Source organism: Prionailurus viverrinus, chromosome B1, assembly GCF_022837055.1.
Source record: "Prionailurus viverrinus isolate Anna chromosome B1, UM_Priviv_1.0, whole genome shotgun sequence".
Lineage (NCBI taxonomy): Eukaryota > Metazoa > Chordata > Mammalia > Carnivora > Felidae > Prionailurus > Prionailurus viverrinus.
In genome coordinates this window covers 174,525,136-174,550,107 of record NC_062564.1, presented here as the reverse complement: position 1 = coordinate 174,550,107, position 24,972 = coordinate 174,525,136, and the positions used below count along the sequence as shown (strand labels likewise).

General features: G+C 47.0%; 1 protein-coding gene across 6 annotated transcripts in view; it reads left to right on the top strand.

Annotated features, from left to right (window-relative positions):
* The window catches only part of TBC1D1 (TBC1 domain family member 1), a 225,515-nt gene extending 200,873 nt beyond the window's left edge, over nt 1-24,642 (top strand). For 5 of the 6 annotated variants that reach the window (XM_047855658.1, XM_047855657.1, XM_047855656.1 and 2 more), the window contains 5 exons: nt 4,537-4,781; nt 6,779-6,938; nt 13,596-13,765; nt 20,289-20,462; nt 24,141-24,642. In XM_047855658.1, the coding sequence (XP_047711614.1) occupies nt 4,537-4,781; nt 6,779-6,938; nt 13,596-13,765; nt 20,289-20,462; nt 24,141-24,344 (953 nt within the window). In that variant the 3' untranslated portion in view covers nt 24,345-24,642. Of the gene's footprint in view, nt 1-4,536; nt 4,782-6,778; nt 6,939-13,595; nt 13,766-20,288; nt 20,463-24,140 lie in introns of those variants that run through there. The other variant, XM_047855660.1, reaches the window with a different exon arrangement.
* The last annotated feature ends 330 nt before the right edge of the window (nt 24,643-24,972 follow it).

Sequence of the window (24,972 nt, the reverse complement as noted above, 5' to 3'; positions counted from 1 at the left end):
CCTGCTTGGTCACTTCCTCCAAACAGCCTTCCTGGACTCCTGGCCTGGGCCTGGGCCAGGCCTCTTGGCTTTCGGGCTCATCTCTATAAATTGTCCTTCTGTGCCTGTCCTTCCAGTGCTCGCTGTCCCCATGCAATGGCAGAGAACCGCTAGTATCTTCAGTCATGTGAAATCGTCTCTCTCAGGTGACAGCCTCATGAAGGCAGGGCCACAACCTCCCATCCTCAGCACCCTGTGTAAGACCTGTGGTCACTGAATATTGAGTTTTCTGGATTTATCCCCCCCTTTTTCTCCCCTGCCAGACTGTGAGTCTCTTAAGGGCAAAAAAAAAAAAAAAAAAAAAAGGTGCATCTTTCAGTTCTGTGGCACAGTTCCTGTCCCCAGGGGAGCACCGAGGCCGGGGTGGGGGAAGGATTCTGTTAGCGTGCTCACATGAGGACTTTGGAAAGCCCACATCTAGCTTGCGTGTTCTTTGGTGCACGAAGCAGGCCTAACGTGTGCTGCTGCTTGAACAGACCTTTCCCATGAATAACCGTCGTCGTCAGAACCCAGGCTCGGTGGTCACGTGGGGCATCCCGCCCCCGTGGCGGGTATTTATTCGGTGCCAGCTATGTGTGGCATCACAGCAGGCACGCACACCCTCTTGTGTCTAACCCTCACGGCAGCCCCAGCGAGTGCAGTCACACTCCCTCCTTCTGGGCCAGAAGGTGAGGCTCTCAGGGATCCACCGAGTGCCCAAGGTCACACAGCTGGAACAATTGGAGACAACAGTGCCTGGTACAAGGGACTGTGTGAAAGTGCTGAGTGAGAAGTAAAGCAGAGAACACTAACCGAGTTGGAGGAGCTGGGACTCCCCAGGGGAATGCTTTGCTGAGGCGGCAGAGGACTCGAAGTCTCCATGAAAAAAAGGAAGGCAGGACTTTGGCTCTCCTGGCAACTCGTGCTGTGAGCTGGGGACACTGTGCGTGGTAATAGCTATTTTTCCCCGATTCCCATACCTTTTCCTTTGACATCTATGGTGTGAGAACTCTGTCTCCGGAGTTAGGGACCGGAGTTCAGATCCTCGGTTGGCCACTTAATAGCTGGGTGATTTTACTGAAGGGCCTTCACCCACCGCGTTTTTCTCAGTAAAATGCGGGTAATGTTACTGTCTGCGTGGTGGTAAAACGCTCCATGGAGTATTATCAGTGTGATGTATGGGCTTCTAAGATAAGTCCTGTCCCCACGTAGAGTGTGTGGATGGCTTTTTGAAGTTTCCTAAGTCAGAGACCCACAGTCCAGAGGTGTTTGCATATGTACTTCAGATGCTATCCAAGTGTGCATCTGAGGGCTTGTTCTTAGCAGAGGAGATGCTACATGGAGTTTTTCTTGGTGAAATTGGATAACATTCCAGATCTGTAGTTGATCAGAAAGTGTTCGGGCCTTGCCACCAGCGACTGCGGAGCAGAGCTTGAGGCCAACGCCCTTTGGGTCCTGCGCTCCATGGAGCCTCGGTGTGACACCATTGGTGGCCTGGCTCTACTGTCAGACTGTCCCGGGACCCTCCTCCAGCTGAACCTTTTCCAAGAGGTGCTTGTTGGAAGCCTGAAGATAGAGCATGAGAAGTTCTCATGTGGTTCTTTTTTTCACGTCAGCGTGCTGATAAAGGTCATGTGTTGGGCGGAATTTGGCCTAAGGTTTGCTTTCTCGTAACATACTGTTTGGTGGCAAAGCTGCGGGGAAGGCGGCTGGAGCAATCCCTGAAGCTTCCTAGGGGGCCGTCTGCCTCAAACAGGGTGTACAGTTTGCAGGGCCCATTGTGAAATGAAAATGCAGAATCGCTTGTCCATAAATTATTAAGAATTTCAAGACAGTGGAACAGCAGAGCATTAAACCCAGCATGAGACCCTTCTAAGCACACAGCCATTGCGATCACATGGGACACGATGCCTGTGAATGCCCCGCCCCAAATCTGATAATTGTTGAGTGCTCTAATTGCCAGAAGTCACTCCCTGGCTTGCTGGGCTCATCTTAGTAGGAGTCTTTGCAAGGATTAAATGAGAAATGTCCACCATTGATAGATGAATGGATAAATACGTGGTATATATACATGGAATATTATTCAGCAATAAAAAAGACTAGGATCTTGCCATTTACAACATGGATGGACCCAGAGGGTATAATGTTAACTGAAATAAGACAGAGAAAGACAAAGACCACATGCTTTCACTTACATATGGAATCTAAAAAACAAAAATGAGCAAACAAAAAAACCCCCAGAAACCGACTCATAAATACAAAGACACCAGTGTTTGCTAGAGGGGAGGGGTGTCAGGGTGGGTGAAATAGGTGAAGGGGATTCAGAAGGGGTAAAAATGTCCAGTTATGAAATAAGTCACAGAGATGAAAAGTACAGCACAGGAAAGGTAGTCAGTACTGTAATAACGTCGTCTGGTGACTACACTTCCCGTGTTGAATATTGAGTAAGGTACAGAATTGTCAAATCTGTACACCTGAAACTGATATAACACTGTATGTCAACTGTGATCATAAAAGTAAGTTTAAAAATGCCCCCTCTACACACAGGCCATTTAGTGCTGGCTCTTGTTTCTGTGAGGGGTAGCATCTAACACGAGAGGGCAGCCCAACTAGCAGAAGCGCCAGCACGGACAGATTGAAAGGTGACCGATCTTCCCTGGCGTTCCTGCACGCCACATGAGGTCTGTGTGTTCCGCCTCCTGTACCTGTTTGAGACCCAGAGGAGGTTGGAGGGAGGGGTGCATGCTGGGCTGGGGCAGGGGCATGCGCAAGATATGCAGAGGTAGGAAGAGCCCCGTCCGCTTCGAAGCAGGTGGGGGAACCGGAGTGAAGAGCTTCCTGTCTACTTTTGCCCTGATCTCTTTGAGAATCCAGGGAAAGCGATACACTCACGCTGTCAATACAACGGGCACGTGCGTTACTGAGCACTTGCAATACAGCAGCTCCAAACTGAGATGTGCTGTCAGTACAAGGAGTACAACTTGGTTTCAGAGGCTTCGTATGAAAAAAAGGAACGCAGAATGTCTCAGTAATTTGTGTATTGATTACCTGTTGAAATAACATTTGTTTATGTTGGGTTAAACAAACAGTCTTAAAATTAATTTTACCTGTTGCTTTTTAATATGGCTGAAGGAAAATTTTTAATTACATGTGTGCCTGTCACCACAGTTGTTACATGCTGTAGACTAGGAAAATGCACAGGAGGCATAGTACACCCTCTCATGCTCTCACACACACTTGCAGGGCTGCGCGCAGCCCAGGGAGGTTCAGAGCCTCTGAACACCCCCTCCCTGCTCCCCGGCCATGCCCTGGAGTAGAGGATGAGGTGGGGAGAGTAGGTGAGGAGGTGTGCAGAGCTCCCAGGCTGGGGGGGTAAGATTTGTTCTTTGAGCACCGGGGGCTATTGATTGCTTTCCAGCAGTGGGAGGTGACGTGTTCAGGGTTTGTTTGGGGACGATTTGTTGGGGGAAGAGGTAGAGCAGGCACTGAATGAATGCAGGACAAGAGATCAGGAGAGTAGTTAGGCCGCGGCTGTCCTCTTAAGTCAAGTTCAGACAACCCGATCTGGGTTAGTTAAGTGCTTTCTCATGAGCCTGAGGAAGAACACATAAATGCATCCTCCCTTTGCTGAGGCTAAATAAGGTGAACAATGAACTTGTGGCCTAGATGCACCTTCTGCCTTTACTGATCCAGACGAGGCTGTAATTCTCACCTGGGTCCAAGGTTGGCCCTCGGCTTGGCTCTAGACGTTTCCTCTCTCAATCAAGTACTTTTCTTCCTGGGGGCACATTTCCCTGTCATGCACATTCCAGAAAGAGGGAGGTGAGGTGGTATTTGACAGGTATCAGCCACAAAAGCCTACGGGACAAAAGAAGTCCTTAAACCTTATCTGAATACCAGCTTTTTATGAAAATAATCAGGATGTTGAGGGTTTGGGTTGTTTTTTTGTTTTTTTTTTCTTTTTCTTTCTGGAAGGTAACTGTTTTGTGTAAAAGAAAACACCTGCTGCTTCTCGGTCTGTTTCAAAGCGCTGCTTGTGGTTTAAGAGTACAGAAATATGCATGTGGCATGAAGCATTTGCAGGCAGAACATGGAAAAGCTGGTCGGGGCGTGTCCATAGAAAGGCGAGGCCTGTGGCTGCAGGTGGGTGAGGTGGGACAAGCTGGTAACAGAGCCACAGCTGTCCCCTCCTCGTGAGAGTAGAGGTACGTTCAGAGGATCGACAGTTTTCTTTTTGTTGTACATTGAAATCCAGATAACTGCAGGACCAAAGGTGGTTCTCATTTCTTTCACCTGAAGCACCGTCAAAGAAGGCACGGATCATTGCCGATTTTTTAATTGCTAACGTTACTCTAAGAGCAACCACCTACTCTTGTTGACAGAGCTGGTTTGTAATCCACCTTCCAAAGATCTGTTCTTTAACCTGAAGCACATCGGATTTCTGGTTCAATAAGCTTGCTTTCTTTTCTTTCTTTTCTTTTTGTTGATTATTATAACTAACGTGTATTATTTTTGCAGGGCGAACCTTTCCAACACATCCGTACTTCTCGGCGCAGCTGGGGGCGGGCCAGCTCTCACTTTACAACATTCTGAAGGCCTACTCGCTTCTCGACCAGGAGGTGGGGTACTGCCAGGGTCTCAGCTTTGTAGCGGGCATCTTGCTGCTTCACATGGGTGAGGAAGAGGCATTTCACATGCTCAAGTTCCTGATGTTTGAAATGGGACTGCGGAAACAGTACCGGCCGGACATGATTATTTTACAGGTAGAGAGCGCTCCTTATGCGTATGCCGGAGACAAATGCCAAAAATGTTTACGATCCCTTTCCAGGTCTCTGTGAGGAACTTTCCCCACCGTCCATTAACACCGGAGTAGCTGTCGTTGCCGGCCACTGCCCGTGTGCTAGGCGTTTCATATTGCCCTTCTCCTCTCAGCAGCCCTCAGGGAGACGCTATTCATCAGCTCAATTTATAGATGGGAAGACTGAGGCTCAGGTTACCCAGCTAGCGAGTGGCGGAGTTGGGGTTTAAAGCCGGCCCTGTCTGACTCCGGGCCCTCCCTTTACCCTCCATCACACCCCCTTCGGGGGATCTGATTTCTGCCTCCCACTGTGTCAGCCACTTCTTCCGCCAGGGATCCCCCTCAGCACACCCAGGCTTCAGCTCAAGTACCGAATCCTGCTAGAAGCTCTTCCTGACCACCTGATGTTGTGTCCCGCACTTCACCCCTCCCCAGGCACGTGTACTGTGTTATGCCGCCTCGTTTCTTTTGCCATGAAACACTCTCTGCCTGAAAGTATCTATCTTGTTTCCTTACTTGTTGACCTGTGTATCTTCTGACTTCTCTTAAAACGTACCATGAGAAGGGAGGGATCTTACCTGTCTTGGAGCTTCATCCCTAGTTCCTAGAACAGTGCCTGGGATGAAGTAGGCACCCGGTCGGTATTTGTTGAATGGACAAGTGGCAGGGGGCAGGCCAGAGCAAAAGAAAACCAAACAGCGGTGTGTGTAAGTGCTGCCACTGCAACCTTTCAGAGGTAGGGAGAGCTCCGGGCCCTGCTGCGGGACTATTCCGAAACGTTGGAGCACATGCATACACGTTCACTTACCAGCAAGTTCTCGGATATCAGAGCCTTAGAAAGTATTTTTTGGACAGGATACGTGACAGCCAAGGACTCTTTGAGAGCACCAAATTGGGTGCTTAAAAATGCTTTCGCCTCCACCTGTGAATACGAACCACGTGAACATAAAATTCCCACAAAACAAAGCTATTTCACTAAAAAATTTGGACCCACAGAAGACTGCCCACAGCTACAGTCAGGTTCTTTCTATGTGCTCCCCATTAGCTTCAATATAGGCGCATCTCCCATCTGAGAGATCAGAATTTTCAAGTTAATTTAGCATTGTAGCACACGGCCATCTTTGGGCTGGAGGCCTTAGTGACTCGATTCCTTTCGATCCAAAAAAGCCACAGCTACTACTGAAGATGGCTGCGTGGTCTGGGCCTCTGGAAACACTTGTTTTTGCCAGTTTGGAAAGTATGTGTCCAACCTATAGCATCTCATTGGGGTTCTGATCCTTTCCAGATTGTTTCTTTGGGCTCAGCCATCACGAACTGCAGAAATCTGGGCTGACGCTAGGACCCCTGTGAGCCGTGGGACCCATCATGGGCTTCCTGCCAGAACCATAGCAGTCTCTGAAGAGGGGACCCTTTGGAAAAGTTATTTTCTCCATCTTGAGATAAACACTTGTCTTCCTATTTTAACTTGCCTGGGATCTGTGTATATTTCAGGGGGCAGTCGGGGTCTAGAGTGAATTTACTAAGTGAGCGGGTGTAATAGAGCCTTTCCATAGTGCCATCATGTGCCCCCCTTCGCTCTTAGCAGAGAGGCTGGCTTTACCTTTCGGATTCCCCTGGGTTTGAGTTTTGCTAGGAATGTATATTTATAAGAGAGTTTGAAATGTTCCCAGCAGACAGATGTTTCGATTCTCTTAGCCAAGGAACACAGGGAACGGTAGAAAGAAAGGCAGTGGTAGGAGGAGCCCGGGTGTAAGTGTGCTGGGCCACACCTGGCCAGGACCTCGCAGGCACTGGGCACCCAGGACGTGCCTGTTGGATAAGAGTAGTGGAGATCAGTGGTTATCACAATCCAAATAGAGTGTTTGACACCGTGATAAATCTCTCACAGCCTGAGTGGGATGAGTAACTGAACACACGTAGCAGGAATCTGATTGTGACACCTGTGCATGTGTGTCCCCGCAGATCCAGATGTACCAGCTCTCGAGGCTTCTTCACGATTACCACAGAGACCTCTACAATCACCTCGAGGAGCATGAGATCGGCCCGAGCCTCTATGCCGCCCCCTGGTTTCTCACCGTGTTTGCCTCACAGTTCCCTCTGGGATTTGTAGCCAGAGTCTTCGGTAAGTGTGTGTAATCTGTTTGCCCGAACCAGCCTTCTCCTGTCAGATGGGAAGCATTTAGTCTTGTCCTGTGGGGAGTCTCGTCATTTGTATACCTGCATCTTCTACAAGAATGGGGTGATTTGATGCTCTGAATCTAGTCAGCGTTGGGTTTTGTGGATTGCAAGACCTGCTTCACCTCTGATACTTACCTGGTGGAGTTTAGACCCACTCTTCTCACTGCCAGCCGTCCCCAGAGCAGACGTCTTAAAGACGTGGCCAGGGAGCCCCATGCTTGTATTCCAGGCGTGTGTCTCTCGTGAATCATCTTCCGCAACCTCTCTGACCTGCGGTTCTGTTCGTTGATGGCTCCTTGAAACTTTTTGTCCCATGACTTCTGGGCTCCTGTTCTTTTCTACATTCCCTTGGCATCTCTTCCTCCCATGTCTCTTCTTCCCTGCCCTTGGCTCTGCATTTCCTTTGTCCACTCACTGTGGAAACCCCTCCCTGCTGCACCTCACGTGGCCCCCGCCTCATCTTCCCAGAGCCCCCAGCCCTTCACCACTGTGCCCACTGGGACCGCAGGCAGCTCACATTTCAAACATCTCCTACTTTCTTGATTTACTTTTTGAGAAGATTGTCTCTGTCAAAGTTAAATGGTTATTCACATGCAAAGTCTCCAAGTGGCCTTGAGATGGCAGGGGTAATAATCACATCTGCTCAGGCTCAGGAGCCCAGTGACCCCTGTGAGCCTAGGCAGCTCTCCGACACTGGGTTTTCCCTGCTTCAGAGTGAAAGAACTATTTTGAGAATTCAGGTTCTTTTTAATTTTCTTCTCTTACTGCGGAGGTTATTAAAAAATTGATAATCCTCACACATCGAGTGTTTTAAAAGTGTCGCTGATGGGCGTGTGGGTGACTCAGTCGGTTAAGCATCCTACATCATGATCTCATGGTTCGTGCGTTCGAGCCCCACATCAGGCTCTCAGCTATCAGCTCACGGAGCCCACTGCAGATCCTCTGTCTCCCTCTCTCTGCCCCTCCACTCCTCTCTCTCTCTCTCAAAAATAAATAAAACTTTAAAAAAATTATAAAAAATAAAGTGTCACTGATGTTCAGTCACTTGATAGCTTAAAAATCTGTGGTCTTCTCATACTCTTTCAGATTTGCTTCTAGAATTAGAGACCATCTCAAAGGGAATGTCCAAAAACATTGCGAGAGCACTCCTTTGGCATGCTTGGGAAAGACAACTTGTAGATGCAAATTCTAGATGCCTGAAATTTGCTTTTTAACATCGGTAGGCAGTGAGTTGGTCTTTGCTCCTCTTTTCCCCAGGGTACTAGATTTTTATTCTTACTCCTATCCACAAGGACTTCTAAAGACTTTACCATTTGGCTTTACTAGAAGAATCCATGTTCTGAAAATATTTTCTACCTGCATCCCCTTTTGCATAACTCCCTCCCCAAACTGATTCTTATTTTATGTCCCTTAAAAAAAAATCATTGGAACGAAAGAGATACTAAAAACAAAACAAAACAAAACAAAAAACCTCTCCTGGTTAAATAAATCATTAGTGAGATTTCATGAACTATTTATATTTATACCATAGTTTAAAAAGAAGATAATTAAAAGCCTCAATTAAAAAAAAAAAAACACCTCAGAATTGTCTGCTTAGTTTACTAATGAAAGAGTCACCGAAACCATACGATCTCTAGCTGTAGGCTGTAGTCTTTCTTGCCAAAAATGTCTATATTTTCTTTTTACTTTTCTTACTCTGGAACTTAAAAGGAAATCATTAGTGCACTTTAGTTTTTCTCCTGATTTTTTCAAACAGGAGAGGAGTGAAGATTGAAATAGGTGGGAGTGGGGGTGGGGAGAGTTGATGTTAATGGTTTGAAAATAGCTCAAGAACCGAGTTACACCATTTGTGAGAAACCGTTGCATTCCGCCAAGGGGATTTGGATGGGAGGGTCAGCACTGAGTTCTTCCCCCACCGCCCCGTGCCCCCACTTGCAAGTAGTTCTGGGGTACCCTGGCCAGAGAACTGTGTCTGGAAAAGTCTTCCTTTAGGCTGCTTAGGTAAGAGGACAGCAAACAAACCGATTCGGAAACAGCCCTCCCACTGGAGAATATTCACATCTCTAAAGCTCATTCTGACGACTTCATAAATTAGAAGCTAAAGCCATCAAAAGCAGGGTATTTATATTACATAATCAGTGGTGAGTCTCAGAGGCTCTTATACATTATGCATAATGATGCCAGTGTCTGTAACTCCTGGATCCCACACACCCCTGCCGTACTAAGTGGGTGCATGTCCGGCTGGCTGAGGCTCCCCAGATTGTAGTTAGGAAGTGGGAACTTGAGGCAGGACTGTGTTATGTCATTTTGCAACAACTGTTGGGGTTTTTGTTTTTGTTTTGCACAGTCTGTTCCATTTATCAGTACTTAAAACCAAACCGTTTTATTATTAGTAGGTTCCATAGAAAGGTTTTTTAGAAACCACTTCTGTACTTAGCGTCGGTCGGCGACTTAAACCGTGTTTGTTTAGCTCCGTGACGCTCGATAGCTTAGTTTTAATTGCCCAAACCTGCCATTCATACGCTCTAGTCTTTTTTGGCCTGAAGCCCATTTCATTGTAAGCCTTTAGGCCTGAATAAACCATAATAACAAATGGACCTTTGTCAACTATTCACCATTTCATATGTAAGTACAGGATTCTCAGCTTGCGGACAGCATAGCTCGTATGTTAATTAACAGGTTGCTTCACATTAAGTATATGCTCTTTGGAGGCACACCAGCCAGCGATGCATGTGCCTGAACCTTCACATGGTAATCACACTTCCTGAATGTCTGTCTTCTGATGGGGTGTCCCATAAGGTAAAATAGCCTCCTCCTCTTTGTTTCCAGTTTGGGTGTAGAGGGGGCTTGGGAGAGCTGTTTACTCTGTTCACCTTCAAATCACATCTACCTTTGTTAAAAAAAAAAAAAAAAAAAAATCTGAGAAACAGGACCGGCTCGCGCCTGCTGGAGGCGGCGGCTGTGGTGCTCAGCTCCTGGTGTTTGCTGAGGGAGACACTGCCAAGTAGATGAGGGAGGAGGTGGGAGTGTAAAAATGAAGGGTTTGCAAAAAAAAAACAAAACACAGAAGCCACCTGTACTACAGGGAAGGACTCAGAGAGGCTTTAGGACTAAGATAGATTTAGGAAAACAAGATGGTTTAAATGGCCAGGGGAAAAAAAGCTCCCCAGGGAACATGACACAGAGTTAAGGAAGTGAGTTTTTGTCAAATCTACTTGTACCGTCATCCTTCATTTTCCCCCCACCTGGTCCTGGGAGGAAGGTAGGGCTCTCATACCTGGAGGACTCCAGGCTCCCAGGGGAAAGTCAAGGAGAGGGATTGCCCTTGACAAAAAGACAAAGGTGGCTGGAAAAGAAATGCAGGAGAAGTTGGCTTACTGGCCACATGCTTTGCATTGATGGTTTCCCCCTGTAGGAAATTGCATCTTTATATCACGGGGGTTTCAAATAGAGTTCCAACACATGTTAACACAGTAACAGGGAAGTGTCTTCAAAGGAAAGTAGTAGCTATTTGCCTTGTTCTCCACGAATAATTGGCAAAGTGGTGGAGTCAGCCGAAATTCAGGCCCCCTTTACTTCCTGCCTGATAAAACCCTTTGCCTGCTTCTGGGTGGCTCGAAACAGGAGAGGAGGGAAGTTGGCTGCAGTGTGGTGAGCGGGGCTTCTGTGGGGCTGCTGGGTGGCTCTCACAGCTCACTTTCTTGAGCACCGATTTTCAGATGCAGGAAATTAATTCACTTTTCAAGGAGATTATTGTTTTTGGATTTTTTTTTTGTTTGAAATTTCCAGAATGGGGGTGCCTGGGTAGCTCAGTTGGTTAAGCCAACTGATCTCACGGTCAGTGAGTTCAAGCCCTGTGTTGGGCTCTGTGCTGACATCTCGGAGCCTGGAGCCTGCTTTGGATTCTGTGTCTCCCTCTCTGTCCCTCCTCTGCTCATGCTGTCTGTCTCTCTAAATAAATAAATTAAATGAATAAATAAATATTTTAAAAATAATAGTAATAAAAATAAAAATTTCCAGAATGTAAATATGTAAAGATTGGAAGATGAACAAAAATGAAAGTAATTCTTTACTTTTATTTAAAAATTATTTAATTTGGGGGGGGGGGGTGCCTGGTTGGCTCAGTCAGGTGAGTGTCTGACTTCGGCTCAGGTCATGATCTCAAGGATCATGAGTTCCAGCCCTGCATCGGGCTGTCTGCTGTCAGCACAGAGCCCGCTTTTGGATCCTCTGACTCCCCTCTCTCTGCCCCTCCCCCACTCGTTCCACTCTCTCCCTCTCTCTCTCTCTCTCTCAAAAATAAATAAACATTAAAAAATGTTTTAAAAAAGTGCCTCCCCCAACTTTTTGTTTTGCTTTGTTTTCTTCATATAGTCCAGAAAAGTCTAAGTTTATAATGCTAGGGAGCACTCTCCTAAGTAGATTTGTTATAAAAACCAAGATCCTAGGAGAACAAAATTTGGAAGACCCGATGTCAACCTTAAGAGACCACAGATATGGGGCACCTGTGGGGCTCAGCCGGTTGAGAGTCTCTTCGGTTGAGGTCATGATCTCATGGTTTGTGGGATGGAGTCCTACATCGGGCTCTGCGCTCACAGTGCAAAGCCTGCTTGGGATTCTCCCTCTCTCTCTGCCCCTCCCCTGCCCGTGCTCACTTGCTCACTCTCTCAAAATAAATAAACATTAAAGGAAAAAAGATTGCTGATATTGATTGCATATTTGATAATGGTCCTAAAATTTCACCAATAATTATGTATCTTAATTGGCTTAGATGCAGCACTCTATCTAACTTTAAGGTACGTGTCTCTCAGAGACTAAAGGCACTAAGCTGTGGCATTCGGTCCAGTGCCATAGTCCTTTTCTAGGACCTTGCACAGAATGGCTTGGTATTCTGATAGATGCTGTCAATTTTTGTTCGGCTATAAATGTTGATATATTGAAAGGAGGTCTCGCTGGCTAAACCACAGAAGCTTCACCTTTACCTTGTTTTGTTTTGGGGGAAATGTCATTTCTGTTTAAACATACATCTCAGTTATTGTGCTATTTTAGATCTTTTTTTATTTTCGATAGTGGTGAATTACACGGTTAGACTGTGTATTTTGTAAAGCAGACATTTCACAAGAATATTCTTCCACAGGGCGGTCTCGATACCCGTAATACTTCCCCTAAGAAGCTCACATTTCAAAGATCCCATCAGTTCGCTAATTTATCTTCCCAGCCTCTACAGCCACACCTAAGAAGGAGACAGCCCTCCATCCTTTCCAGCTTCCTGGGGCCTCCCGAGCCATGAGCACTGTGATGTTTGTGGAAACAGTGTGCCTCTGAGCTCTGAGAGAGCGGGGCGGACCTCGGCGGGTGGCACGCACCCTGGCACCGAGTCTGCTTCTGCAGTTGAGGCCTCGGTGAAGGTCACAGAGCATCTCCAGGGCTCACCCGGCCGGCTGGCACCTAGGTGTGCCCTGTGCACAGACCTCTCCGATTCAGACATCTTCCCTGTGTGTGCGGCAGCTTCCAGCCTCTCCTGTTTCTTGATGGCTTTTTTGTGCTATCGCACTGAGCCACCTAGAGACACCCAGCGAGGCTGGGGACTCCTCCTCTCACCTGCTAATGCCTTCCCCAACTTGATGGGATGGACAACTTCTTTGTTTCTTCCATTGTCCTGCAGCACCACCACCCCCCCCGCCCCCCAAATTGACAGGTGGCCTTTAATTAGATTTTTGGCTCTCATCATTAAAGTTGTATTTTTTTCTTGTATTGTTAACTCCAGTTGTTAGATAACTTGCCTGAATATAGTCACCGAACAGTTCGTTGGTAGGGCTGTATGTTTTATTCTCAGAACAATTTGACTCTTTCTCGAGTGGCTTCAGCTCTTGAGGAGGGGGCGCCAGGCCTGGACTGGCTGCTCGCCCAGTTCCCCGGGCCACTTGCCCTCCCTCGCACCATGTACAGCCCATGTAGGGGTTGCTAACATGTGCCAGCTGTTCTAAGAAAAAGCTATGACAAGAACTAGAAAATAACTCTGACAAAGTTCTTTGAATTTCTCTGAACAAAGATGGTTTTCACTCCATTATTATGCTAAAATGTAGTGTATTGCAAGTATTTAATAATGTACTTTTGCAACTCTGCAGACATTTTATAGATTTTAGAGATCTTTTAATTCTTTATTTCAAAACAGGAAAGAGGAGCATTTTTAAAAATTTCTCATGTTTTATATCTAAAAATCTTTGTTTTACCCATAAAAATGTGTTTTAGTAACTCCTTTAAAATCCAGAGCATTTCTAGAAAAAGAGTGATAAAAAGTTTTCTTTTTCTCAGTTTAACTTCTGAAGCATGTTTGAATTTAATGTTTTTAGAACAACAACAAAAAAGATTTATCTTAACCTATGACAAAATCTTAGCAGTATGTTTATATTTCTTCTATTATTTGCAATATTGTCTTGACAACCTTATCTGAAATATCAGGCACTTAAAAAGGAAATAAAGTTTGCAATTTGGACTTACGTTTCCCACCATCCTGCTCTGATGTGTGGAAAAGAAAATGCAATGTTAGTTCATCAGAAACTGGTCTGCTTTAACTTTCTGCATTTCTGTGTTTCCCCAGATATGATCTTTCTTCAGGGATCAGAGGTCATATTTAAAGTGGCATTAAGTCTGTTGGGAAGCCATAAGCCCTTGATTCTGCAACATGAAAACCTAGAAACCATAGTTGACTTTATAAAAAACACCCTTCCCAACCTGGGCTTGGTGCAAATGGAAAAGACCATCAGTCAGGTATGATTCGATCCGACCTTCAGGCTTAAGCCATCCTGGATATGGAGAGCTTAATTTTCTTTTGATCGGGACCTATTTCCTACCACTTTGTATCCTGGGCAGTATCTTGTGTGATGCCCGGCGTGTGGGAAACACATGTGTACACATACGAAACACATAGCCGGATGTGTGTTCAGTGATGCGGTGCGTGAATGTGACGGGGGTACGCCACATGGAAACACGGTGACAGTGTTCAGGTGCAGTAACCGCAAGCCACCGGTAGTTTCTTGTAATCGAGAGGCTTCACCCCTAGTTGTTTGTTCTTCTGAAACACATGTGCTATTCAATGTAGGCTCTTATGCATGCTTTGATTTTTTCTGCTGCGTGGTATTATTTGGAATTCTCTAAAAACAACCCTTTGATAGCAAAGTTGTGATAGAGAATATATATCCTAGAAGTTTGTTCCATGATGTGGTTTTTAAGATAGAAGTCAGCTCCCCATCTGTGACCTCAGCACTTGTTGTAGATAGCCGAACCGTGAGGTGAGGGTGGATTGAGCCAGAATTACACCAAGGCCAGTTGTTAAATGGTCTGGGCTAGGGGCGGGAGCAGATTTTGACTGTGTATAAAGAAGAATCTACTAGTAATGATTGTTGACTCTGAAGGACTGAGCTGTTTGGCAGAGGGTACATCACCACTGGAAGTGTCCAGAGGCCGGATGGCTTAGAAAATGCTCTGGAAGGGATTTCTGCATCAGGGCCAATAGTCAGGCCCCTTCTAAGCCTAGAACTTATCTCACCTGCTCAAAATACGATGAAAACATAGAGCAGTCAGGTAAAAACAAGTAGTGAAACAACGCTATTTTTTTTTAAACAAATCTTTATTCTGAGGATGTCTGATAGTCCCAGAGAAATGCCGCGACCCCAGTGGATTGCACCCACATGGCGTGTTTGTGGTCTCATTGGCTGCTCCTCCTTCATTGTTGAGCACTGAGAAAGCAGCAGTCCTGACCTGGGGTGGGGGTGGGGGCAGGTGGCAGCCGTGTGGCTCTGGGTCTCCACACGTTTCCTGGGCCTGTGTGAGAGGGCACTCCCTGCCTTTCCACTCTGCATTTCCGTTTTTAGTTAATTGATAGGCTCTGCATCTCTCTGTATTTTGCTTCCCTGGCACGTTTCTCTCCATGTGAATAGCTTTGGCTTGTTCGGGCCCTACTTTCTGCCAGATTCTGTGTGAATCTACATATACACATGATCTCATTTAATCATGACCAAATTCCTGAGAGGATAGATGGACTTAACCCATGAGGATCTCAGGGCCTGGAGAGGTAAACTCACTGGCCCACAGTCGCCCTGCCGCAAAGCAGGACAGGAGGGTTTCTCTTGCCTCCAGGTGGTTTAGTAGCTACTCAACACTGCCAAGTGTCTCCGGGTGTCATTTAATTACAGAATTTTTCTCTATTTCACCAGTGTGTTAATACGGAATTCTCAGCCCTTTTGATTCTTTAACTTTTGGCATTCATGTGCACGGACGGACTCCCTGTTAGAGCTTTCATTGCATATATGTCTACTTTATGGCTGCTGGGGCATAAAGCCTTGGCTACCTAAAGTCTGTGCCAGTGAATGCCTTCACTTTGCACCTGGCTCCTGGCTCTAAGACAGGCAGTCTCAACTGACATTCAGTTTACCTCCTAGATATTGAGCCCCAGAAAAGAATCCCATTTTTCCTCCTTTTCTGTAAAGAATATTTATTCACAGTATCAAGTTCTCTCTAAATGTTGAAAGAATAGAAATGGACATAGCATGGAGAGAGAATAGTGTGTGTGTGTGTGTGTGTGTGTGTGTGTGTGTGTGTGTGAGAGAGAGAGAGAGAGAGAGAGAGAGAGACGTTCTAGGCAACTGTCTTGAACTTGGCATCCTTTATTCTGTTGACTCCTTGACAACCCTGGGGCATGTTTTATAATCCCCATTTTTATAGGTGGGGAAACTGGGCATAGAAAGAGTAACATGCCCAATGCTCTGTATACAGTGGCAAAGCCAAGAATGTGAGGTGTCTCTGACACCTGAGCCCATCCTGTGCAGAAAATAAACAAGTAATCCAGTAATTTCAAGTGTGGTAAGAGCCACAGTAGTGCCTGTGCAAGGGCTTATGGGAGCTGGGCCTCGAGCTGGTGGAGTGAACATTGCTGATTGAGAATTGGGGAAATTGAATTCAACTGGGCCCAAAGAATCAGCTAAGAACAGAGGTCACACATTTTCTGTCGTGGGCCATGTAGGGAGTCTTTCGGGCTTTGTGAGCCAGAAGGTCTCTGTTGCAGTCACTAGTCACTCTGTCTTTGAGGCACAAAGTCAACCAGATAATATGTACATGAATGAAGTGACTATGTTGCAATAAAACTTTATGAAAACATGCAGTGGGACAGATGCAGTCCACAGGCCGCACTTTGCTGATGCCTGATCACAGGCAGGGGAGTGAGAATAGAAATTCTAGATGCCTCTGCAGTGAGCTTTGAAGGGGAGGGCGCTTGGGGATTGGGAGCAGCAGGGCAGACAACACAAAATCTGTTTCTGGGCCCGGATTTTCAACCTGCCAGAAGTCTTGACGGGAAGCTGTTAGAATGCCAGGCAGCTCACTGCCCCTCACCTCCAGAGGGTGCTCTGGTTTCAAATCCTACGCAAAGATGAGGCCTGAGGTACAGTGTGACTCCTGCAGCCTCAGAGGACCCCCAAGCTCAAATCTTGGAGGTCCACAGAGTGGAAGTGAAAGACCTATTCACTGCACATGACAGAGCATTCGGTCCTGTGTACGAATGGGCAGAGTCTGGGTGGTCCTCTGTGATGGCTAATGGCTCCATCTCATTACATACCTTTTCTACAGGTGGCCTCAGCTTGAGCCCCTGGGATGCAGCCTGCATCCGGGACATGGTGGGGAAGGCCGCTAAGGATAGGGTTCTGTAGCTTTGGCTTAGTTTGGGTTGGCGGGGACCAGCCATGGCAGGGCAGGTCCAGAGTGGACAGTGTCCAGGGCAGAAGGACAAGGGTCTCTAAAGTCTCTGTGGCAGTTCCTCAGTGTGACTTAACTGTCTGTCATATGTGAGCTATAAAAATCCTCTGACCCAAGAAGGGGGAAACCCTGGGGATAAACAGAAGCGAAGAGGAGGAGGTCCGGTTTGTATGCTTGTCACGGTGAGTGCCGTCTGCCTTTGCAGCCTCATTGCCGTGCAGGGAAGAACAACAGAGTTGGAGAGGGACTTTGGGAGACAGAGCAAACAGCCTGTTTTCAACATCCTTTGGGCTACATTCACAGTGTGGCCCCAGACCAGCACTGTGTGTCATTGTATCATGTAGGAACTTGTTAGAAACGCGGAATCTGGGGCCTCACCCCAGACCTGCTGAGTCAGAATCTGCATTTTAACAAGATCCCCAGGGTATTCACACACACTGGAACATTTGAAAAGCTCTGCTATGGGCAACTTCATTAAAAACACACTAGACAATTCCCTGTTCTAGTTGAGCTTGTAGGATAGAAACCAGAATCTTAACAAGGTCCCTTTTGTTCAGAAGACGCTCCTCAAAATCACCGTGTTGAGGCCGCCCCTTCTGCACCGGGAGGGGCCTTCACCGCTTGGGCAGTTTACTGTTGAAAATGAGTACTTTTTAAAAGGCCAATCAGTGCCATACCAAAAGGGTGGGGTACAGTGAGGAGGAATATTTTACCACTGGTATTGTTAAGAATTGCTTGCATGTGGTGATAATAAAAAGCAGACCGGTTTTTAGTTGGGTTTATTATTTTTAAATTCACTACAGGCACTGTACTCCCTGACTGCCGATACCGGGCACACTGCCCTCCAGCCCTTGGTATGCCACTGAGACGGACAGACAGACAGCTGTGGGGAGCGAAGGGTTCTGGAGGTGGGGAAGGTGGAAAGTATGTGGCTGGTTCTGCAGACATCAGGGTTAATGGCTTCATTCTACCGAGTGTCCACAGACTGCAAAGAGAAACTCGCTGGGTCTCCAATAGCAAATGAGCCAAGAACATAAACAGACAATTCACTAAAAAGGAGATACATCTAATAAGCAAATATCTGCGAAAATATTTCGCGTCATGCATAATTTAAAAAACATGTAACGCTCTACCTACTAGATTAACAAAATGAAAAATTTTAAGGCCAGTAGCCAGTGCGGAGGGCATACTGTATCTGGCACATTGGTATGTTGTTAATGGCATTGTGCGTTGACGATTCCCATTTGGGAAGCAATTTGGCAATGTGTATCACAAGCCGGTAAAATATTCATACCCTTTGACTCAGTAATCCCATTTCTTGGAATGTATCCTTAGGAAATAATCCAAAATATGGGAAAAGCCATATGTACAAGGATGTTCAGGGTTGTTATTTAAAACAACAGAAACTTTGCAAGTAACTAGATATCCAGGGCTTGATGAATGGGTCCACGTGGTTATGACATGTTGAGCACGTAGAATAACGAAGCCATTGGTAATTACAGAAATGCAGAATCTAGAGCAACTTGAAAAAGCACTGTTCGAGGACCTGGGCTCTCCTTTCTCCACCAGTCACACACTGCCATGGTTTGAGATCAATTCTAGGGCGTAACTGCAGAATCAAGGGCTCTAAGTGTTTCAGCCGCCAGGAGATAATGATGCAGTTAAGCGGCAGTGATTACGACCCAGGATGGCTCCTGGGGATTGATGGAGTCCTGAAAGAGTTTACAGCTTTGGGCCCAGCTGAGAGCCATTAACCTTAGCAGGTCGTCAATCTGCATTAAAGGCCACAGGTTTTGTTCCCAGGTTTTCCAGATTAGTAGCTCATTTAAAAAATCTCTGTGGAAGAAAAAAAGTGTGGGTATGACATTTATTCTGCCTCATATTTATAATTATACACAGTGCCACAGCAATCTCGGTTTTAATGTTTGTGGTTTTTACTCTGAGCTATTCAGAGGTTCCGTGATGCGGCATCCTTTGCGATTTTGCTGAAGCACAGGGTTGAATGTGAAGCATGTGGAAGCAGCTTCCTTAGCTAAGCCAGCACCTGCTCACCTTGCCAGCATGTGCTGGGCACCTCCACGAGTTGTCTCACGTAACTCCCGCAGCGATGCCGGGAGGTGGGTGCTGTCACCCCCATGTCAGAGGCCAGGAACTGAGGCCGGGAGAGGTCATTCAGGGCATCACCAGTGGAGCCCTGCTTCAAGGGGCTGGGTCCGTTTTCTTGACTGTAACATAGAGACGATAATCCCTGCTGACCTCACAGGTACTCTGAGGGACAACAGAGACTCCGACCAGCGCAGCAGACTTTCACACACATACATGCCACGAACACGCCGTGTATTAGTTTCTCAGCATAGAATGACTTTTGTGCCTAATTGGTACTGTCCACTGAATTAAACTGAAAAGCAGGAAGCTAAAAAACTAAATCACAAGGAAGAGAAGATTGTTGGGAATGGTGTGAAAGTAAACCTAGATTTTGAAAATTGCTTTCAGGGAAGGTAGGATTCATCTGTGTTTGAATGCTGATAGGGTGCCATCAGGGGAAATGAGTTTTCATTGATTTTAACTATGTTGGCGTTTCTTAAGGAAAGACAGTGAAGAGTCCTTTTGTGCCCTTCTAAAGTCTAACTTTGTCCTCTAAAATGTGTGTTCTGATGGTGCTGGCCATCTGTGGTCCCAACGTGACTAAAGGCTCAGAGCTGCACACACAGTCATGTTGGAACGTCACTTGTGTGCTGAGAGGCACGGCCCGTGGGGCGATCCCACAGCAAAGGCTGGGAAGAGAGGACGCGCCTTGGGCGGCCGCAGCGTCTGCCTCCTGACCCCCTCTTGAGCCCAGCTTCCATGCAGCTCACTCATCAAGAGAAAGTACAAACTTGAACAACTCACTTGCGCACTTTGGGGCTGCTGTTCACACGGGTGTGTTTTGATCACTGTCACTATTCTAGGCAGGAAGGCAGTGTTTCACATGCACTCATCTGTGTGGGCGGCATTTGGGGTTTGGCTCATTTCTGCATATCTTGTGTGCAAAGGAGGGTTTTTTAGTAAACAGTTCCATTACTTAGCTGTTCTTGTAACTCTAAAAAACCCAACTGAACTATAATTAAACTTTGACTCGGTGACTGGGCAAATAGGGCTATGATTCTTTTGTTTTTTTCCTCTCTCTTTGACCCATAGCTAACGTATCTAACATAATAGAATTTTCAGAGAAAAAGGAAATAACTACTGAAATAAGAACTAAAAATATATTTTTATAAGCCTTGTGAAAAATAAAGTTTTGGCTTCTGGAAAATGAGTATCAGAGACCCACACTTGTTGTTACCTTGGGTTTATTTCTAAATGCTGCTTTTATTTTTTCTTCCCAAGTAAAATTGTTACCTTACTAATGCAGAGGGTTTTCCTTTTTTTTTTTTTTTTTAAATGACTAATCGTAAGAACCAGGCATAGAGTGGGTACTTAGTGGATGCTTGTCGACATGGTTGCATGTGTGTGCACGTGTATTTTTCTCATTTTCAGTGCCTGATGACTTTTTTGTGTATAACAGGTGTTTGAGATGGATATCTCTAAGCAGTTACAAGCCTATGAAGTCGAGTACCATGTGCTTCAAGAAGAACTTATCGATTCCTCTCCTCTCAGTGACAACCAAAGAATGGACAAATTAGAGAAGACCAACAGCAGCTTGCGCAAACAGAACCTTGACCTACTGGAGCAGCTGCAGGTGAGCACGTGTATAAAGCAGCTTCCTGAGCCTGGAAAGCACGGTAGATCATTAGCGCGCCAAAGCACCAGCCGGCTGGGTTTTCCCACGACCACAGGACCTCTCTCCCTCCCCTGGTCTGTTTATAGTTGGGATCAAAGGTACCCCAGGAGAATTGGGCCTTTTTATTAGGAAGCAGACAGATTATCCTGTGCTGGGGTCAGACAGTCCTGGAAGTTTCTGAGAGGCTGTCTCTGCACTTGATCCTTTTAGGAGAGAGGGACAGCGACGACCTTGGGTCCAGGATGCTGAGGGACTCTTCGCTGAATGCCAGCGATTGTGCTTTGAGTAATAACCAGAGAAAGGCTTGGGCTTCTGTGAGTGAAACCAGCTAGGTCGTGGAGAGCAGTAACGCAGAAATCTACCTACAAAATAAACCAGAGCATGTGGTCATGATTTGGGAGTCCGTACTTCAAGTATTGGATTAATGAAGGACACTGCTCTTCCCTCTAGAAGCTTCCATTTTAGCATGGATAAATGTGCATGAGGATATACGGCGGAAAGGCAAACAGACGATGCGTACAGAAGGGTGAAATGGGCCAGGCCAGGGGTTGCAGTCCAGAAAGCCAGCTCTTGCTAGGTCCAGTGTTGTCCCTGCCCAGACTGCCACAAGGCACGCACTGCTGACCTGCTGTGTCCCGATTCCCTCATCTGTACGACATAGACGGAATCCCTAACTACTTAGCACAGCCCCTTTACCAATCAAATGGGACAAAGTAACCACATGGTGTACTTCTTTAGAGCCATAAATGGGTGGTAATGCTATTAATACTAAGGAATTGTTTGGGGGGGGGGGGTATTTTGAAATTTTTTTGAGCTGATGGAAAGGCAAATACATATTTTTCCCCAAAGTGTGTACCTTATGGTGTTCCTGGGCTGTCCTTATAATAAGCTCTCCATCCTGACCTAAGCCTCTTATTTTTCTCCATAGAAAGTTGCCGCTTTGCAGACACAGGCTTGGCAGTGATATGAGAAAGGCCAGCATTTGAGAGCTTAATAAATCAACCCTTGTCCAAAATGCATTCCTCCCAGCAGGGATTTACCCCAGGAGACCCCGGTGGCTATTTACTGTAGAGGAACAAAGAAAAATGCTTTAGGGAAACCAGTCCTAACTACCAGGCACATTCTGAAATTTGGCTGCTTTTTCTCCCCCTAAGACTGAGATGTCCTAACCAAAAATGTGCTTGCATACAGTGTCTCCAGGGTGTCTCAGCTGTAACCTGACGGGAGGCTCCAGGGGATAAAGAGCCTTATCTGGCCTGTAATGGTCTGCAGCTGAAGTGGTGATTTTAAGTGACTTCCAAACAAACAGTATGTCTCTGAAATAGAACCTGCTGGAATGTTTCTGACAAAGCTCAGATTTGCATTTGAAGCATTCGGCTCCTTAAGATAGGCAGTACGGAAATAAAAAGATTCAGTTTATTGGGCTAATGCCCATGTGATCTTTTTTGTGGTGAAGGGTGCACGTAATTTCACCTTGCCTCTGTGATACTATACCCCTTTCGTGACAAGAGGAAGCTGTGAAAAGTTGTTGAGATCTCTAAATTCCTCAAGAAAGGCATCAGGCTGTCATGCCTGACACCCTCCTTGGAATGGTCTTTCTTTGAGCAAGTGGCTCTGCACTTCTGGGGGTATCATTCAAGACTGCAGAGGTGCCCGCCCCCCAGCATTTGGGGTCCTTGCCTTGCTGGCGTGCCAGGGGCCACCAAGGTTCAGAAGACGCTGCTGTCCAAGAGTTGGGGCAGGGATTGCGGTGTTTGGGGGTGCCTGAAGATCGTTTTCCCGTTGCCATGTGTGAGTCACGTGGGTTTACTGTCGTGCAGCCAGACTACACATACTCTGTAAGACTCGCACCTCCTTTCCTTTTTTTTTTTTTTAAACAGTTTTCAGAGTCCAAGCGTAGGTGTGGATAGGTGTTCAGTATAATAGTTTTTGACCATAAATCTTTGGGGTTTTTTTGCCAGAGTATCAAAATTGACCTGTTTTCTAGCTTTGCTCTGTTCGTATAGTTTCCAGACATACCAAGGTCCCATTTATTTTCTTGGTAAACATTTGATGTTATCTAGCTGCTGGAGAGCAAAGAGTTCAACCCGCTTTGTCCAGCAGCACATACAAGACGATTGCGTTAATATACAAATGGTGCCAGATGATAATGGATGCACGTTTGTTATACTAGGCCGCTATGAGTCATCGAGTGCCAGTGAACTAGGTGCTGTGGGAGGCCAGACCCATGTGCAGGAAGAGACGTGCTTCCTTCCATGAAAGTGCTTCAGTCTCACTGAGGAGACCGACATTCACGTAGAACATAAAGGGTCAGGCAGAACCGCTCACTGCTAACTGGGTGGCACACTTGGGAATGCCGTGGGCCTGAAGAACAAGGTGGACCTGTCCCAGGCCTTGACTTTGGGTGAGAATGTGAGGATCGCAGAGTACTCCTTGCAGGTGCGCACTGAGCATGAGCACCTGCCCAGTAAGCAGACAGACTTAGGCTCTCAGTCCTTTCTCCTTTCTATTTTGACTGTTTCAGCGGCACAGCCAGAGCTAGACTTTGAGTCGTGAGTTGTCTGTCTGGCACAAGTGTTGTCTTGTTCAAAAACCTGTTTCCCTTGTTTTGAAAATGAGAGAAAAAAAAAATACATGTGCCATTTTCCCCACCCAAAATAAACGGGAGCGTGTGCGGGGCTGGGCCGAGAGCAGCAGCTTAGGGACCTCGTGACCTGAGCACGGCAGGATGTAGCTGTGAGCTGAGGGGTGGGCCGGGAAGGCCTCGGGGACGGCAGCAGGTGAAGGCCGGACTTCCTGTGGTTTTCTCAGGAAGCCCCTCAGCTTCACTGGAGACCCCTCAGTGCCGGAGAAGCCGGCCCTGCTGAATTGGGAAGAGGAGGGACAGTAGTTGGAAGCACCTGGGAAGCTCTGCCTCGCTGACACTGGGTGCCAGGTGCCGAGGATGCAGACTGGGTGCGAGTGAGGACACCGCTGATCTTGGTGGTGCTGACCGGTCAGTGAGACCTTGTAACAGATGCTCGGACCTTCTGAGCGCTCCGCACGTGTTCTGGGGGAAATGCCCGTGTTCCTGGATGTGCTGGTGTCTGGTTCCTGTCAGGAAGACAGAGAGGGTTTTGGATTCGAGGACTGGTGCTGCTGGGGCCTTCACATGGAAACCATTTGATCATCAGGGTGAAATCGGTCTACGTATGACTATGTGTATCCGTACAAATAGGCCAGGCCGTGCTGCAGTAATAAAGAAAGCTCAACATCTCAGTGGCTTGGCACAGCAGGAGTCTTTTTGTCCCCGAAACTCCACCTCTTGTTCACGAAGCGTTCTTTGCCCATATCAGACCGTCTTCCCTATCATCAGTGATGGGGATCAGGCTCCCTTTGCGCCGTGAAGCCACCGTCTCAGAGTCACCACAGCAGGGGAAGAAAATGCTGGAGGCTCGCAGAGTGGCCCAGGCTTCCTGCAAGGGGACCTGGGAAATGTAGTTTTCCTGTGTGCCCAGAAGAACTGAGGACAAACACATAGACTTATCTCTGTCCAAATAGGCCTCTGAGGTGTCCCCAAGGCCAGACAGCAGAGCATTCGGTGGATCCCCTCATGTTATCACTGGACAGTCCACATTCTGTTCTTCTGTTCCCCAGGTGGCAAACAGTAGGATCCAGAGCCTGGAGGCCACCGTTGAGAAGCTTCTGAGCAGCGAAAGCAAGCTGAAGCAGGCCACCCTTGCCCTGGAGCTGGAGCGGGCCGCCCTGCTGCAGGTGGTGGGGGAGCTTCGGAGGCAGACGGCCACAGAGCTGAGCGGCCCGGAGCCTGACCTCACACGGCCCGGGCCCACCGGGGACTGACTGCACAGGAGACGGCTCCCGAGGAGACACTGTGGCCCTGCCCCAACACTGTCCAGGCCTTAACTGAGAGGGACAGAAGATGCTGGAGGGAGAGAACGAGGCACGACGCGTGCTTCTCAGGGAGGAGACTGGCTTGCCAGCCTGCAGACTGGCCTGAACTAAAACTTGCAAGTCATGGGGATGGATGTCCCGGTGTTTCTGTTGTCGTTTAGGTTGTATTTCGTCCTTCTCCAGTCCTGATTACTGTACCCGGTAGGTTTAGATGGCATGGACGTGAATAAATGCACCTTTCTGTTTCTGTGTTGTTTCCTCTTTCAGTATCACTGTGCTTGCAGAGAGCATTTAGTGCTGTGAAGTTCACGAGCCGGAAGGAAGGGCTAGAGAGGAGTCCTCTGACACAGATGTGGGCCCGTCGCTCTTCCACAGCAGGTTCGTGGGCCTGCAGCCTCCACGTCACCGGCAGGCTGTGTGGCTCGCCCTTGTCTGTCCTGGCTATGGAAGCCCCAGATAACCATTAGGACATCTTGAATTTATCACTGTCCTTGGTATTTAATGAAGTTTGCCTTTTAAAAAAATTAGTTTTCATTTTTTGCTTCGTTCTTAAGTATCAAGTCACTATAGATAAATG